General features: G+C 40.3%; 1 protein-coding gene across 1 annotated transcript in view; it reads right to left on the minus strand.

Moving 5' to 3' along the window:
• Window positions 1-12353, minus strand: part of mtnr1bb (melatonin receptor 1Bb) — a 50847-nt gene extending 38494 nt beyond the window's left edge. Inside the window, exon 1 of the mRNA XM_085363804.1 lies at window positions 12146-12353. Within this exon, the coding sequence (XP_085219930.1) occupies window positions 12146-12353 (208 nt within the window). The remainder of the gene's footprint in view (window positions 1-12145) is intronic.
• Between the last annotated feature and the right edge of the window lie 5115 nt (window positions 12354-17468).

Genomic DNA, 17468 nt, shown 5'->3' on the forward strand with positions numbered 1-17468 from the left:
GCCCTCTCCCCACACTGGAAGTTCTACACAACGCCCACTGTTTTAAAAAGGCCCAAAACATCATAAAAGACACCTCACATCCTGGCCACTCCCTGTTCGAACTGTTGCCCTCAGGCAGACGGTACAGGGCAATCAGAGCAAGGACTAATAGACTCAAACACAGCTGTTATCCAACTGCAATAACACATCTGAATACTACAAAAAAATGTCCATCACGCCACTCTTGTGTTAATCTATGCACGGCCTGAAGCATGTGTGTGGGAATGTATGTGAATGTTTTACTGTTACATCTTATTAGTATTTTAAGTATTCTATCTATTTTATTTATTGAATTTTATTGTTTTATTTATATTTTGATATTGCTAGGGATGATGCAATGATCGGGGACCATTCTTCATTTCGTTGTTCTCATGACAATGACAATAAAGTTTCTGATTCTGATTCTGATTCTGAAATACCAATATATATAATAACCAAATAATGACGAAGTAATAGTAAATCTAGTTTAACATGGTGAGCATTTTGTGGCTAACTGAATCTTTTAAGCTGGAGGAAGGAAGAATTGTTTATGTAATTAGCAGAAAATTAACCATATATACATTCACAGATGCTTAAATTCAATTTATCACTCAGTAACACTTATATTATGTACCCTGATTACTTTTAGAGGGAGACTGCACATTTACAATGTTAGTTTTCTACCAAAGGTCTTCCAGGTAACAAGCTTCATGGTAATAAGCCACAGCATTAATTATAATATTTAAACTGTTATGCTCAAATTGAAAGGTTACTGGGGACAAAATGCAGTATTAATTTCAACATTAAAATGTGGTAACACAATACAATTTTTTAATCATCGATTATTACTTTGATATTACAACTTTATTACATACATAAATTCTAACTGACATCGCTCTTTATTGCTTTATTAAATAAACATACATTTGTTTCAACATTATTTCTCTAGGTTCTGACCCTGTATCACTCAATTAAATAATCTTCTATGTAATATTATTCTATTAAAACCATTTTTGTTATAACTTATTTCCATGTTATTACCTTCTTGTTTCCACCTTATAACCCCACTAATAGCACATCATTGCTGGGCTGTAACAGAAAGTGTTACCTATCTATGGGTGACATTATACATTGTTACCTTGGCCTTAATAGCTGAGTTAGTTATTATATGTGATCAGAGGCATCACAAGTTCAAAATGGCAAACATTTCAGTTCATTACCAAAAAGCTTGCTGTGTGTGAGGTGAGACCTCTACCATGTCCAAGTTTCCACTCTACACAAGTAAGAATGTACATAGTGTTCTTCACAAAAGTCTGCTAACATGAGTGTGGAAGCAGTAGGTTATGGTTAAGAAACAAATGAAGCAGGAAATAAGGGTTATAATGAAGGGTCAAGCAAGTGTGTGTGTGTGCGTGTGCGTGTGTGTGTGTGTGTGTGTGCCTGCAGTTATTCAAAAATGGTTATATTACATTTTCATATCTATTCTAAGTTGGATGATTTATTTTGAAAATAACTGAATGCGTCACTGTGTGTTCATATATCTTAGCCTAATTCTCAGCATTTATCAAACAAATCACTTGTGAATGCATAATGGAACTCTTTTACTTTCTTCTTTGTACAAAAAGGAGGGATGTCAGTCTCAGTTCTCTTAAAATCACCGTATGCCATAGCTGTTAATAGCCTATTGCTCAGATTGACATTAAATGCTCATCTGGTAACAATTACCAGTATAGACAGGACAGCAGGACAGAGTTAATATTCAGAGAGATTGTCTGCAATAGTCTGCCAACAGCTGTATGTCCTGTCAAAATGTCTTTGCACAAGACAAAGAAATCCCCCATACTTATTCAGTGGGACACACTCTGGATTAAAGTGTCAGCTGAATGCCTAAAAATGTAAAGATGTGGAGTGTAGACTTGGGAACTGTCCAATAAATTAAAAAGCTGAGGTTGTCCATTAGCAGCTTAACAGAAGTTCTCTCTCTGTCTCTCATCTCATTTCCTACGTCATTCATGCAGACCTATTTGCAAACTTCTCGGACAACTCATAATCACTACATAGAGCATCTGCGCACCCATTTGTAGCCAAGTCCCTAACCATGGCCACAAAAACCAGTCAGCTCCAATGTCAGGAAGACATTTGCCTTTGCAATCAAATTGTCTTAAGAAGTGTCTGAGCTTTCAAAAGTATCTCACAAGAGTAATTGTAAATTTACAGGCTTGACATTTCTCTCTCTCTCTGTTAAAGTCATTCCTTAATCATCTTTTTCATGTCTTATCACTGTGAAAACAGCCAACTACATCAAAGCTATGACAGAGAAGTAGTATAATTAAGAATAAGAGTAGATCCAACACAGACAAACAGAAAGGCATAGAGTATATTGAGAGGTGGTTTGAATGCTTTAGCACCATTAAGAGCGGAGGGGACCAAAAGACCCAAGGCCATTCTCAGTATGGTGTATGCCAAGTTCAGACTGGCATTCTTGGAACTTCAAGCTTGATGAGTTCAGCTTGGGAGTCCAGACTCCCAACAACATAGTGGTGAAGTACTCTATATGCAGTTGGAACAGCAGTGCTCTCGCTGACATTTCTGGCTCAGATGGGAGGCACTAGACTGCACTGCACAATTTGTTCCCAAGCTTTCATCCTTTTATTTCCTTAATATTATTTACATCTGGGTTTTTATTTCAGTAAAAATTCTATTCTTCATGGCCACGGATCAACCTTGCATAAATCTGTAGATTTGTTTCCGCACATAATATTTTTCAGCTCTTATAATACATTAAAATCAGGAGACATACTTGGCCAGCTCACAGTTTTTTCATGTGTGGTACAGTGTTTGAAATCATTGTAATGTTGGAAAATGTTTTCTTATTTCAGGATTTGTAGTTCATCTTCATTCATTCAGTATTCAGGTATACAAACTTGCAAACCACAGTGCCATTTATAAATGTAATTGCACATATAGCCTTTGTATTCATGCATCCCTTAGCAGCACGCCCGAACTTCCCTGTTTCACCATCAGCATTATGCAGTCACTGTGGTAGTCCTGGCCAGACCCATGCCAGAAATCCTGCACAATTCATTTTGGTTTCATATTGCCAAAAGTGTGTTGCCAATATTCATCAGGCTTCCTTTTATGTGCCCTTTGTGCCATTTTGTAAACAATGGCTTTCTTCTTGGGCACTGAGTATAGAGGTTGACTTCACACAGTGTCGACAAAATACCAATTCCCACAGTCCGAAGCACCTGCCCATGAATTTTTTGGATTCAGGGTTGTGTAAGCAGCAAATTGTGTGTGACAGCATTTTTAGTGAACAGCCTCGGCACCTTCTGGTAGCATGGCTGTTCTGGCTTCTGGTATCTGGCTCCCTGATAAGTCACCTTAGGTGACTGTGGATCTCAGGAGCTGTCCAACCATTGGCAGAGGCAACCATGATGTGATGTTGGAAAATCTCTAATTTTTTCACGACTGATATTCCATCTTAATTTTATTCAGTATTCAGGTATACAAACCCGTATACCACAGTGCCACTGAAAAATGGAATTGCATGCATGTCACACATGGACAAAACATCCTCACACTTTGCTGATGCATTTATTATTTTTAAAGCCATTATCATATGAGCTACTAATTCAGTGATACAGTAAATATGTGGAATCAAATTGCAACATTTATAAGCTGTACTTACAGAATAGCAGGCTCCATATTAGTTCATTCTTTCATATGTAACACATGTTAATGTATGAGTTATGAGTATGCTGTGACCATAGCAGACAACTTTCCTTTTCAGCATCTGATTTACTGTTTATAATTCTGCTTTTTCAAAAAGCATCTAGACTGCTGTCATGCTGTCTGTACTCTTACTTGACTGCTGTGCAAAGGTAAATAAAACTCATAAAGGTAACCTGCCTGTGTTCACCTACATTCATTTCAGATTTCCACAGCAGCCATTAGTTTATAGTGGGATACCTGTCTACTCTGGATACGGAGGTTTTAATCTAACCTGGATACAGCTGCAAAATAAGAGCACCTCATTCATACATTGATTTGGACTGTACTTACATGTGCACACTTTTAAATGGACACTGAAAAAAGTTCACAGGAGCACAATTTCAGACAAAAACACAGATTTAGACAGAATACAACTGGTTTTCACAGTTCGCTTCGATGTTTAGAGGTAGACTGAAAGCAAATTGTGTAAAACTTCACTGGGTAAAGGGTGTTTTCTTCCCCCAAGTATTAACTAAGGAATACTTAAGCATTATATTTGTGCAAGCAGTGAGTTTTAGAACGTAGCAAGAGAGGGAATGAGAGAAGCAGGAGGAGATATGATGTAAATAAAGTCTCTTTGAAGAGAGTCTCTGTAATGTGTGATCCTGTCTAACACTCTTTGAAGGCTTGCAACACCTAAGTGCCTTCAAAGACAAATCTCAGGCGACAAAAGCCTCTGCCCCACACAAGTACAGCAGGCGCTTTTCCGTGCAAACACACACATTCCTACAAAACTGCACAATATTACAGTTGCATTTCTAGTTAACTGTATTTTCCTGAACAAGTGATTTCATATGAATAAAAACTTTTGTTTTACTGGCTTGTGATTGTGTGCCTGTGGCACCTGCTTGTCCATACACAATAGCCAATGATGAGAGGGAGAAACTTTAACATGGAGGTGCCTGAACAGACAAGACACAGAGATAATTGACAGGAAAGAAGTTAATGCGCAATCACTTCGCATTCCACACACGGACTGGTTGCATGAACAATGTGCTTCCAAGTTCTGATTTGTATGAATAGCCGATATCTTGATGCCTTTTCAGCCAAAGAATAATGAGTCTCTACTATTCAATTTTCTATGGGGATGCATACATCATATACGTGGGTTGGTGAGAGCTAGTCGTCAATCATCAACCAAGCATCTTATGAAAAATTACTCTCAGCTGTCAGTATACTTTGTTCACTGCCACAGGGGAGACTTATGCAAAGCCATGACAACAATGGTGAGCAATCGTGCGCTACCCTCCTGCTCCTGCTGTGGCTGTGAATATACCACTGTTAGGTCAGGTGTTTTCCCATCTAAACTGTCGAGTGGGTTATTTCAATCTACAGGAGCCATCCTTCGAGTTCACCATCGTGGGTTCAGTGTGGTTTTTGAACTGCTGAGTGGGCTGTCTCAGTTGAGAGAGATCAGCTTTAAGGCAGAAATATGCACATGCGAGTGGCCAAAAAGAAGAAGAAGAAAACAAAAATATATGGGAAGACTAACCACTACCATCCAAGTACATCTTGAATAGAAATTAGAGATGGCACGATACCACTTTTTTATGTCCGATACCGATACCGATACCATAAATTTGGATATCTGCTGATACCGATATGAATCCGATATAGTGTATTTTTTAATCAATAAAACAGTTTTTTTAATATCTTGCTGCTTTTTGTATAAGTTCATACTCAAGTTAAAAAACAAACAAACACTAAAGCTATTCTGTTATACCCAGTGTTGGTCAAGTTACTTGAAAAAAGTAATCAGTAACTAATTACTGATTACTTCCCCAAAAAAGTAATCCCATTACTTTACTGATTACTTATTTTCAAAAGTAATTAATTACTTAGTTACTTAGTTACTTTTTAAAAACACGATTTACAACCTGAAGAGGTGATAAAGCGATAGATCTTTCAGCCCAATTCTACTTTTTCTACATAATCCGTCATACAAAATGTAATCAAATGGAAAAGTGTATTTTTTTAACTTGTTTTATTAGTTTTAATCTTTTAACTTTATGCATCAAGCAAAAATTTAATTGTATGCAACATTCTCTGACTTGAATAAATTAGTTTAACATTTAAACCTATTTTCTACACATTCCAGCACATAAAATAAAATATTTTTTGTGTTTACACTCACTCTTTCAAATAGATGCAAGTAAAACACAGCAGAAAATAAATAAAGTCAAAGACTCAGCGGTCCTGTTGCTCTATTTTCACCTGTAAAGCAGGACTTCGGTAGGCGGAGGGTTACCCTGGTGCAGGTGTGCCGCGGTCAGTTGAAGAATCCGCGAGTTTCTCTGTGAGTTTCCCATTACGTCGTTGCGCACTCGGTGCTTGCTTGGAAGTTTAGGGGGTTTTTTCGCTGTAAAAAGAAGTTTTCTTCCCACGCACGATGGACACTAATGTTTTTGTCACTTTTTATGGAATCAAACTCAAAGTAAGGTCAGTACTTCCACGCTTTAAATGCTGCACGCTCATACTCTCTCCCACAATCGATATGTGATCCACTGTTGATCTGCACACAGCTGTTGTCACTAACGGCGCACTCGCTTACGTCACTGTCATGAGACATTCTCGCACAGCGGGAGGTGAAACGCTGCCTGAGGGAAGCAAAGGACACCTACAGGAGGAAGGTGGAGCAGAAGTTGGAGAGGAACAACATGAGGGAGGTCTGGAATGGTGTGAAAACCATCACAGGCCACAACACCAAGAAAAGCACAGTGGGGGGGACTGTGGAGAAGGCAAACGAACTTAACAACTTCTTCAACAGGTTTGACCAGCCCACAACCCCCCCACCCTCACCTTCACTACAGAGTCCAATCCCCACTCTCCTACCTCCCTCGCTTCCCCCCCTTCCTGACACCATGACACCCCCCTCCTCCAATCCCTCTCTCAGCAGCAAGACATCTCCCCCCCTCCCCTCCTCCCAAACATCTCCCAGTGTCACAGTGGATCAGGTCAGGAGACAACTGAGGAAGCTTCGCCCCAGAAAGGCAGCAGGCCCAGACAAGGTGTGTCCTAGGATGCTAAAGGCGTGTGCTGCTGAACTTGGGGAGCCGCTACAACGAGTCTTCAACCTCAGTCTGCGACTGGGGAGAGTGCCCGCCCTATGGAAGACATCCTGCATCGTCCCAGTCCCCAAAAAGAACCGGCCCAATGAGCTGAATGACTTCCGACCGGTGGCACTGACGTCACATCTTATGAAGACTCTAGAGCGGCTCTTCCTCAACCTCCTCCGACCACAGGTACAACATGCCCAGGACCCACTACAGTTTGCATACAAGGCGGGTGTCGGAGTGGAGGATGCCATCCTGTACCTCCTACACAGAGCCCACTCACACCTGGATGGGGGAAAAGGCACGGTCAGGATCCTGTTTCTTGACTTTTCCAGTGCCTTTAATACCATCCGGCCCTGTATGCTTCAAGAAAAACTGAACAGGATGGAGGTGGACCCCTGCCTGGTGGCTTGGATCTCCGACTACCTCACCGACAGACCACAGTACGTCAGGCTGAAGGACATCACGTCTGACACAGTGGTCAGCAGCACAGGAGCACCACAGGGAACTGTGCTGTCCCCTCTTCTCTTCACCCTGTACACCTCTGACTTCTGCTACAACTCTGAATTATGCCACATTCAGAAGTTTGCAGACGACACAGCCATCATGGGGTGTATCTGGGATGATCAGGAAGAGGAGTACAGAAGTCTGGTGAGGAACTTTGTCGCATGGAGTCACACAAACCACCTGCAACTCAACACCTCAAAGACTAAGGAACTGGTTGTGGACTTCGGGAGGTCTAGAGCAGGTCCACTGCCGGTTCAGATAGAGGGGGAGGAGGTGGAGGTGGTCAACAAGTACAAGTACCTTGGGCTGTGGGTGGACAATAAACTGGACTGGTCATGCAACACAGAGCACCTGTATAAAAAAGCCCAAAGCCGACTGTACTTCCTCAGGAGGCTGAGGTCTTTTAACATCTGCAGGAAGCTCCTGAGGATGTTTTACCAGTCGGTGGTTGCTGGAGTACTTTTCTATGCTGTGGTGTGCTGGGGGAGCAGCACAGCAAAGAAGGACTCATCCAGGCTGGAGAAACTGATCAGGAGGGCTAGCTCTGTGGTCGGCATGAAGCTGGACACTCTGGTGACAGTGGCAGAGAAAAGGACATTAAAGAAACTGATGGACATTATGGACAATGCCAGGCATCCTCTGCACACGGCCATTAACAACCAGAAGAGTCTGTTCAGTGACAGGTTGCTTCTCCCCAAGACAAGAACTAACAGACTTAAAAACTCCTTTGTCCCACACGCCATCAGACTGTTTAACTCCTCCCTGGAGGGGAGAGGGAGGGGAAACAGGAGGACAAAGGAGGGGGGAACAACTAAGCTGTAGTGCCTCTTCACCTCACTGTGCAATACCTTTTGTGCAATACTTTTGTAAATAGTCAACGGTGCAATAGACTCAATACTTGAAATGTGCAATTCACTTGTATTTTTATTTTTATTCCTATTTATTCTATTTATCCCCTTCATATATTTTATTTATATTGTCTCTGTATTTATATATATATATATATGTGTGTGTGTGTGTGTGTGTATTATATATATATATATATATATATATATATATATATATATATATATATATATATATATATATATATATATAATATTCTGTAACTCTGTAACTTCTGTCGGTGCTGTGCTTTTTTGGAAATCGAATTTCCCAGAGGAACCCACCCGAGGGATTAATAAAGTTCTATCTAATCTAATCTAATCTAATCTAAAAAATCACGGTTTTAGTAACGCAGTAACGCAGCGTTACTACGGGAAAGTAACGGTAATCTAATTACCGTTTTTGCAATAGTAATCCCTTACTTTACTCGTTACTTGAAAAAAGTAATCAGATTACAGTAACGCGTTACTGCCCATCTCTGGTTATACCTGTATGCAAAAAATACACTGCACCCAAAATATTTCATAGTTCAGCAATACTGATCAATCTAATAAACTTAAACCTACACCATCCTCCCTATTCTGGTATTTTAAAGAGTACTTAGCAGAAATATTAAGCAACCTAACTAATAGGGTTCTAAAACTCCCAGCAAAAAAAATAAAAAATAGGGAACCACCCACCCTCCACCTCATGATGCTTAATTGACGTAATCAACTATAATTTGATGCAGTGTGGAAAAAAAATACACAGAAATCAGTTATTTTTCAAGAATAATTAAATAGATTCAACATCTTTCTTCAACAGAATTGTAGATTGAACAAATGGTATCTTCCCAAAGGAAATAGTACTATAGCTTACTAGGGTATATTGGACTTAATAGTTACTATATACAGTAATAGACTTCTATACATTTTACATCAGATTAAAACTTTGGGTGTAAGATTCGGATAATTATTTATTAAAAGCTAGACATTTTAAATGAGAATAAGAAAGAAAAGTATGTCTTTGTGCCCCCCTTTTCCCTGTTAATGCCCTATCGGCCCCCCTGGCTAAACTTTGCTAGATCCGCCCCTGCACAGTTACCAGCCGTCAGCTACATAGAAAAGGATCCTGGTCTAGAAAGTAATAATAAATAGATTCTAACAACAGCTTATCAAGCTTAAACGTGCTGCTGTTGTTCAGCCGCTGGTTTCCTCTTTCTGGCGCGAAGTGAGCAATAAACAAACAAGAGAGACGGACTCGTGACAGAAAAGCCGATCAGCTGATCATTGATCAGTTTCGATTGAAGTAGCAGCAGGAGAGGGAGGGAGAGAAGAGGCAGTCGCTCCATATATGGGTTGTTAAGCTTAACGCTGGAATGCTTTACAAACATTCAGAGATGAACTTACACACTTGCTTTACTTCTCTCTGGGATCACTTCCTTGGAGATGAAATGCCGGATTGCTAGCGAGGCTACAAATACACACAGCCGCTCTATCACGTGACCCGTACTGCTGCGATGTGCTACGGTTATGATCCGAGTTACGCCATGTCGCAAGTTTTGTGAGGTGCTTTTTTGATATTTAATGGATCGATTACATTTTTTTATTTTTCTCCGATATCCGATCCAGTAATTTACGTCAGTATCGGACCGATACCGATACGTAACATTGGATCGGTCCATCTCTAATAGAAATTAAGCAATTTTTAATCAAGCGTTTGATATATTGTCTTATGCTAATGGGTGTATATGGGGAAATTGCTGGCATGTGATTAATCACAAGATGTGCTGATTGTCCTTGTACAAGCAGTTGTTGTTGTTGGAATTGTAGATGCGCATTTTATACAATTAAAAATTGATCCATTTGGTGGGATCATGCCTCCTAATCCCCCTTTTCCAGAAGATCCAAGCCATTTGAAAGCCTATATGAGAGATTTCCACTGGACAAATGACAGTTAATGTTTTATTCTCACTGGGGGCACTTGACTGCATGCACTCACTGCAGATTTTCTCCTAAGTGTACACCAAAGACTGATCATGCTTTATATTCAAAAGGGTTCCATCAAAGTAATGCCTGAGTCACTGTGGGAAAACAGCAGAGATGAAGATATCCAACGTTTTCTGTGGTTACAGCAGCAGCCAACCTTTTCTTTAATAGGCTATAATCTCTGTTTTATTCTCTCAACAAGTGGGAAGCCTTCTTTTTGATTATCTAAATCCTCTGAATGCTGCTGTCACTGTGTGTAAAGTTTAATAACATAATGATTATGAGGATATCTATAGGTCATGTCTTGCTAAAAGAAATGATTCATGCTGGCACCCGACTTGTTACTTCTTAATTTTCTGAATTCTGCTTCTTGATAGCTTCAATAAATAAATAACCTTGATTAGATTTAGCGCTATGAATCCAATGAACCTAACCTAAACCTCTATTTAAAAAAATTGAACCTGAAGACAGGGTTGCATTCAAATGCTCCAGTGATCACTGTGTATATCTGAGTGAAAGAGAATACACCCAAATGGAATAAAAAACGTCTTCATGAGAAGCCCTCATATCCACTCGTGGATGTGAGGGCAACTTCATTACGTGCTTCAATGAAAGTTTGTAGTTGCTTTGATAAATCCTAAGGGTTTTTTTCCTATTGACTAATAAGGGGGAAATGAGTCCTGGTTGCTTCCTACTGGCTGAAAAATAGTTGCTGATTTACAGATTATGCAAATAAATGCATACTTCCTGCCCTAATTGTTGCCTGATAAAGCACAAAATTGCCAGTCAGCACTGTGTGGCAGACTTCACTGCATAAAATATCCATCTTGGCAAGTTTTTAATCTCAGTCTCGTTCTTAAGCATTTTTTAAAATTTCCATTAGAATAAAATATTAGTTTTCAGTTCACAAAAGAAGCATCTCAAGCTTGTAATAAATATGGAGAATTAGGGAGAAACCCAGTCACATTAAAAGTTTGAATGAGTCACTAAAAATTTGTAGTTATTCATTTCATTTATAATTGGATGAATTAGAGGTCCAAGAGTACTTTTGTCCTGCATGCAGAGGCGCCTACATTCACAACAAAATAAGTTCATCAACACCATTATAGCAAGCTTTTCAGAGGGACTCCTCTGCTTATTAACCAGCCCTTTCATAGTAAGTGTGACTCAGAGTGCCGGTGAACTTTACTAGTAGAGCGTGTAAGTGTGGGAAAAGTGGGATGCCAGACTGTCAGAGTAGCTTTAACAGTGCAAGCTATCAATAAGAGCTCCAGTGGCAGCTTAATTCATCTTACACGACATTTACTTGAACACACTATTCCCTAACTTGAAGCACAGGTGAAATCTGTGCCTGTATCATTTCTGTGCCCATCTGCACCTACTGTAAGCATCCTGTCCATGTGCCTGGCAGCTTTTAATCAGCATCAATGTATTAACTGAGCTTTACCAAGATGTTTAATTTGAAATCAAGTTAAAAATCCAAAAGAATCAGGTTAAATTGGACAGTACCTAATGTGAGTTCAGTTTAGTCACTGATTTTTTATATTTTTCCTCAAGGTAAGGCACATAAAATGCACAGTTTACTAGAGTAATTTCTTTTGTTGTTGCTCTGATGACAGTGGCACGGAAAGGCTAAGTGCGCTCTGAGGTCAATATGTTAAAGAAATGCGCAGAAGCAGCCCGAGATTAAGAAACGTGCGGGGTGAAACAAAAACAAGATTTTATATAACCAGTGTTCACCCCCGAGCAGATGTCACACTCAGCATTGCCTACGTAACCTACATCATTATGCAAACTCTCGCTAGACTCCAGTAAGTTGTATCTTTTCCATCTGGGTTAATGGCGAAGTATTGTTAGTTCTGTGATCACTGATCATGTGGTTTGACTTTGTCCGACCTTTGCGTCCTTTCAGACTATCGGAATTGGGGGAAAAACTCCTACCCGCGTTCCTCAGCTTGCGGTTCCTGAACACCGAGATGATCACCAGCAGGTTCCCCAGCACGTCAACCACCGTGGTGAAGATCAAAACACTGGCCAGGATTGCAATGACCCAGGCGGGGCGGGCGGTCCCCTCTGTGGCCAGGGTGCGATCTAGCTGCCCCAGCCGTGGCTCTGTCCGGTTCTTTACAAGTGTTAATGTGTCCGGCATCACTGGCCCACAGCCCGAGCTGCTTTTGAATCGCCGCTGTAAATTTATGTCCCGCAGGTACCGTCGGTACCGGCGTGTCCTAAACGAAACATTAAGCGCACCCTTTCGAGTTCCACAAGAGCCCAACGAGAGTCTGCCACTTAAAGGCGATGGGAATGAATTGCCGGGCTATTGTGCGGGAATCACGTGTGGCATATAAAGTTACACGTACTCTCGGCTCTTTCTTATGTTCGCACAAAAGTCATCCATCCACGTGCCACGGGCAGCTCGGACACGCGACGGTTGCCACACCTTCTCTCTGGCAATGAATGCAAATTATTTGTCGTTCAGAAAATAGTCCTCCAGATAAGGTCCAGTCCATTCATATTTTAAATCTCCATCCTCGTCAAGTGTCCCCGGGTTGCTGGCTGGCATCTCCAAGTCTCCTCCTGCATGTGCCCACGCGGGAAAGAAGAAGGCTATTTCTTCAGAGATATATATATATATATATATATATATTTAAAAAAAATGCCAAATCATCGCACCGCCGGCGGAAACCTCATTTAATTTGCTGTTCTGGGAACACACGCGTGAACAAATTGCCTTCCCTGACCGTTTGTGTTGTCCTTGCCATGCTCTGAACTACGACGCAAACGGCGCTGTCCGTGGCGAGGCGGCACTGTGGCAAAACATCAAATCCACAGACTGAGCACGAGGAAGACACGGCTTCACGGCTTCACAAACAACGTTTGTGCCTTCCACTGGGCTTTATGCGCATCTCCATTTCTCACACCTCTTGCCGTCTTTGACTTTCACTCTTCATCTCCTAACCTACTTTGCCGAGGCATGCGTGCAAACAAAGATTTTCCCTCATTTTCCCCTCTGCCTATCCCCAGCGTGACATCCCAGAATCTGTCTTTGATCTCAGCACAAAGCTTGGTTATGCTCTAAGTGTACACACAGCGGTGGGTCGGCATGGGAAGTCCAGTCAGCACACACAGACTTGTGTGAGGCATGCGTCGTAGGCAAACGACAAATTTGAAAATGTAATGATTGTTTTTTCTTTGTCCGAAGTTATTCGTGTGCAAGTACAAATATGCTGTTGGCTTTTGAGGTATTACAATTAGCATTTCCATGCAGCTGGAGCCAGGCTATATAATTGAAGCCTTTCATTTGCAAATACGGTGCACTATTGATTGAACCAATGTCCTTTAGTAGTGTCTCTACTGAGTGCCACTTATGGACTAAGCTATAATTCACTTTGTGCACAGTGCAGTAACAGTAAATGGAGGTTGCAGGCTAAACCCATTCATCCTTAATAACACGGGTAACAGTGCAGTCAGTCTCTCCATCAGATCTGGTGGATTCATATGTCATCAATACTTGTGGTGACACATTGAGGACAGTGCCATTCCACTTGTTTAACTCTTCACTGCTGGGCGAATGGATGACCCTGATGTCCTCAAGCACAGCAGCAGGAACAGATTAGAGCAGCCCAGTGTCATCCTCAAAGCAGTATGATGAGTTCCACATGAGCCTGATGTGATGACCAGGAGACAGACAGCTCTGGCAAGTGAGGTCAGGGCACACAATCATACGCTTTGAGTATGTGAATAAACTCGATAGAAGGGACAGTGACTGAATGAATTTATAATATTACTCACACCAGGAAAAGAAAATCTATAGTCTTGATGGTACAGACCACAAAACATCTAAATCTGCTAATTGAAACTGCAAATCCCCGATAAGACTGCGCTGACTGTGCTTCACAGACTTCGGAATCTCAAGCTAATGTATTACAGTGCTCGTCTGCTTTGAAGGAACTTTTGATAATCTTAAGCACTTAAAAAATAATAATAAAAAAAAACTTCAAGGCATTCTTAATTACAAGGAAATCTCCTTTATCAGCACAGCACGGTGATGTGTAACCTTAAACCTCTGAGTTTTGTCATATAAGCCTTTGAGTAAAGAAAACACTAAGAAAGGCTTTTAAGGTAAAAATAAAAATAATAAATCCAGGATTATTAAAGAAGCAAGAAAGAAAGAAAAAAATGCAAGTACCCTACAATTTATAACCCTATCTGAATCCATAAATGGTCCTATTTTGATATATACTCTTTAGAAAAAAAAGATTTTTAGCACTTACTTATGGCAGTGTACCCTAATGTTATGGGAATAAGCGCAGAAATGAGGATGTAGATGAATAATGTACTGAGAATCTCATCAAAGAAAGTGGGTTTTAGCATAGCCCTCTAGAAGAGCCAGTAACATACAGTAGCGTCTCCATATGGCCGTGTTCTTTGTGCTGTACTCTACATGACAACATGGCTTATTAATATTGATAACGCAGTCTTTGCTAACACAAGCCACTGTTCCGCAGAGAGTTTTCTGGAAATTACCAGATGGTGCCATGAAAACAAGTGTCGGAGGTACCAGGTGTAAAGAAAAGAAAAGGCATAGAGTCTATACTTTATGTTGTTTTGAGAGTTATTTAAATAAATATAACAAGCGTAACCATAATTGGATTGTATTCATGAGTATAAACAATCTAATCTTTGAGTAACACAACTGACAACAGGTTTGCAGGAAGCGCTGCTACATTCATTTAACAACAGAAAACCAAAAATATATACACCAATATATATATATGGTTGTGTGTGAACGTGAACAAATGCAAAAGAAAAATGGAACATCACATTTTCATTTGCAGGGTTATGATGAAATGAACGTAATATACATGAAAATCAAGTGAAGAGAGATATATAATAAATCTCAATAATAAATCTTTAAAAAAAACGCAAACGCATAGTGAATTGCTGTATGTGTGACAAAGTTCTTGCAAAGTTTCATTGGCCCAAACAGTTCGGGTACATACAGATACTGAGCATACAAACATGTCATCATTATATTAGGATGGGACTGAAAGCTTTTTGTTGTTTCCAAAACATTTAAAGATGTGGGAACATAAAAATAGCCAAACTAGTCTTCAGTGTTTTTGAGAACAGATTTGGAGATATAAAATTTTGGACTCACACCTGTGGTCCCAGAGGATGAATTTCATCGATTTTGCAAAAAAAATTCAATTGGAATTTTCACTAATTTTTGACAATTATTAAATGCATAAATTAAATTTTAAGTTTTCACCTATCACTGAATTTGGTACAGGCAGTAATGGTCATTAAAAAAGACAAATATTCACAGGTGTGGCTGGTTATTATTATTATTTGTATTTTTCAACTATAATTCATAGGAAAGATCCCTCCAAAGACCTTTTAAAAAAAGAGCTATGGGCTCATAAGCTTAAAAATCCTGTATGAAATTTAGTGGAAACGGCTCCTGAGCCAAATAACACGTAAAGAGATTTTGGTACAATCTGGATTTGGAATTTATGCTGTTAGATTATCATTTTAAACCACAGCTTGAAAACTGGAACTGAGGCAAAGGTTAAACTGGAAGAGGTTGACGTTTTTACTTCACCATTATTAATAAGGTGTTAGCTCGCCTTTTGTCTTCTACACATGTTTCTGTGTTTATCTTATTGTGTTTTTATTGTTCTTACATTTGAATTGTCAGATGGACTGTAAAGGTTCCTAGCAAAGGCATTTCACGCTTTCATCGTTTAACAAGGGCCTAATAAAAGTCTTAAAGTTGCAGCAAAATCAGCAAATCTTGATGCTTATTCTGCTGGCATAAATAAAAACCCTGATGATCAAAGAACAACACAAGCCAGCCCTTTTTCTTAGCTAAATCAGATCTCAGCAATCTTAAAGGTGACAGTGTACCAATTCCTTAGAGCCAGAGAAGATAACAAGCTGAGCTCTGAAGCCCATGATGCAGCCATATTTCTCAGCAGCTGTTGATCCATCATTCTGTCTCACCTCTCTTTAAGGCAGCAGTTTTTTACAAGATCAGAACAAACTGAGAAGTGTTGTAATGCAGTCCAACAGCTTAACACTGAAGGCCCCTGCATATCAGCATATTAGGGCTCGAGCAAAGATGAATGAAGGGTAAAAAAAAAATATCCCGGATAATGGGATTCAGCTTTTTCTGTGGTCTTTGTGTAGTTTGCAGTAAGTGGCCAAGAGAGGGAAATCTTCCCCGCCAAAGAAATGTCCCAAAGTTTGAGGCAATTACTGTATTTTAATGTTGTGTAAATGTGACATAATCTGATGGTCTTTATACACTTTCATCACATAAGGAAATCCAATAAAGGACATGAAGCGCATGGTTAACATCCCTGTCTCGCACATAGCAGTTTTGCAGGCATATGCCAGCGGATTGCCTTGGTAATAATCTCTTAAAACAGCAGGGGGAGGGCAGTGATGGGATAGAGCTGGTAAACAGCTTCCTACACGGCCGAGAGCGGCTTTCTGATGTGAATTCGTATCCCCGCACATGTGCATAGACGTCACCTAGTCCCACTCCATTTCCCCTCTTCCCCTTGTTGCCTTGTTTTAAGCATGCAGGCATGTTCTGTCAGATCATACTCATATTATTAAAGTATATAAAATACATGAGATGAAATTGCTCCAGACACTGACTGCGTTTGTAATCACTGTGGTCACGGGTGGGTTTGCGTGCAGGTATGTGTCTGCATGCTGGTGTGCACACGTGTGTGTGTGTTGGTGCATGCGCAAGTGTGTTTGTGTCTCATCAGAGGCAGATGTTAGGCACATAGATTAGGTCTGGCCGGGTGTGTAATCCCGGTGTTACTGAGAAACAGCGTGGATTTATAATCACCCACACAGCTACCCCTCAATAAGCAAGAACTGGGGAATGGTAATCTCTCGTATTTTTCCCACTCCTCTACTCATCTCTTGCCTTTCTTACACGGTCTATCTTTCAATCCCTTTCTCCTTTATGTAACATCATTTAATCCTTCTGTCCATTTCTTCTCTTCCCTGCTGTGTCCAGAAAGATCATGAAGAAATTCATTGTTAAAAGAAAAGGAGCAGAAAGGAAAGGGAAGAAAAATAGGAAATGTTGGAGTAGAAAGCGGTTTTAAGTGGCTTAGCTGACTTTGTGGTATAAATGCCAGCTGGTCCAATGAAAAGCCAGCAGAGCTAAAGGGACTGGCAGGTCCTCATCAGTGTCCCCTGATGCACGATGAATAAACACAACAGTCACTTTTTGTTT

The sequence above is a fragment of the Diplotaxodon limnothrissa genome, linkage group LG10 (assembly GCF_057381915.1).
Source record: "Diplotaxodon limnothrissa isolate DT_005_m linkage group LG10, D_limnothrissa_male_GT1.1, whole genome shotgun sequence".
NCBI lineage: Eukaryota > Metazoa > Chordata > Actinopteri > Cichliformes > Cichlidae > Diplotaxodon > Diplotaxodon limnothrissa.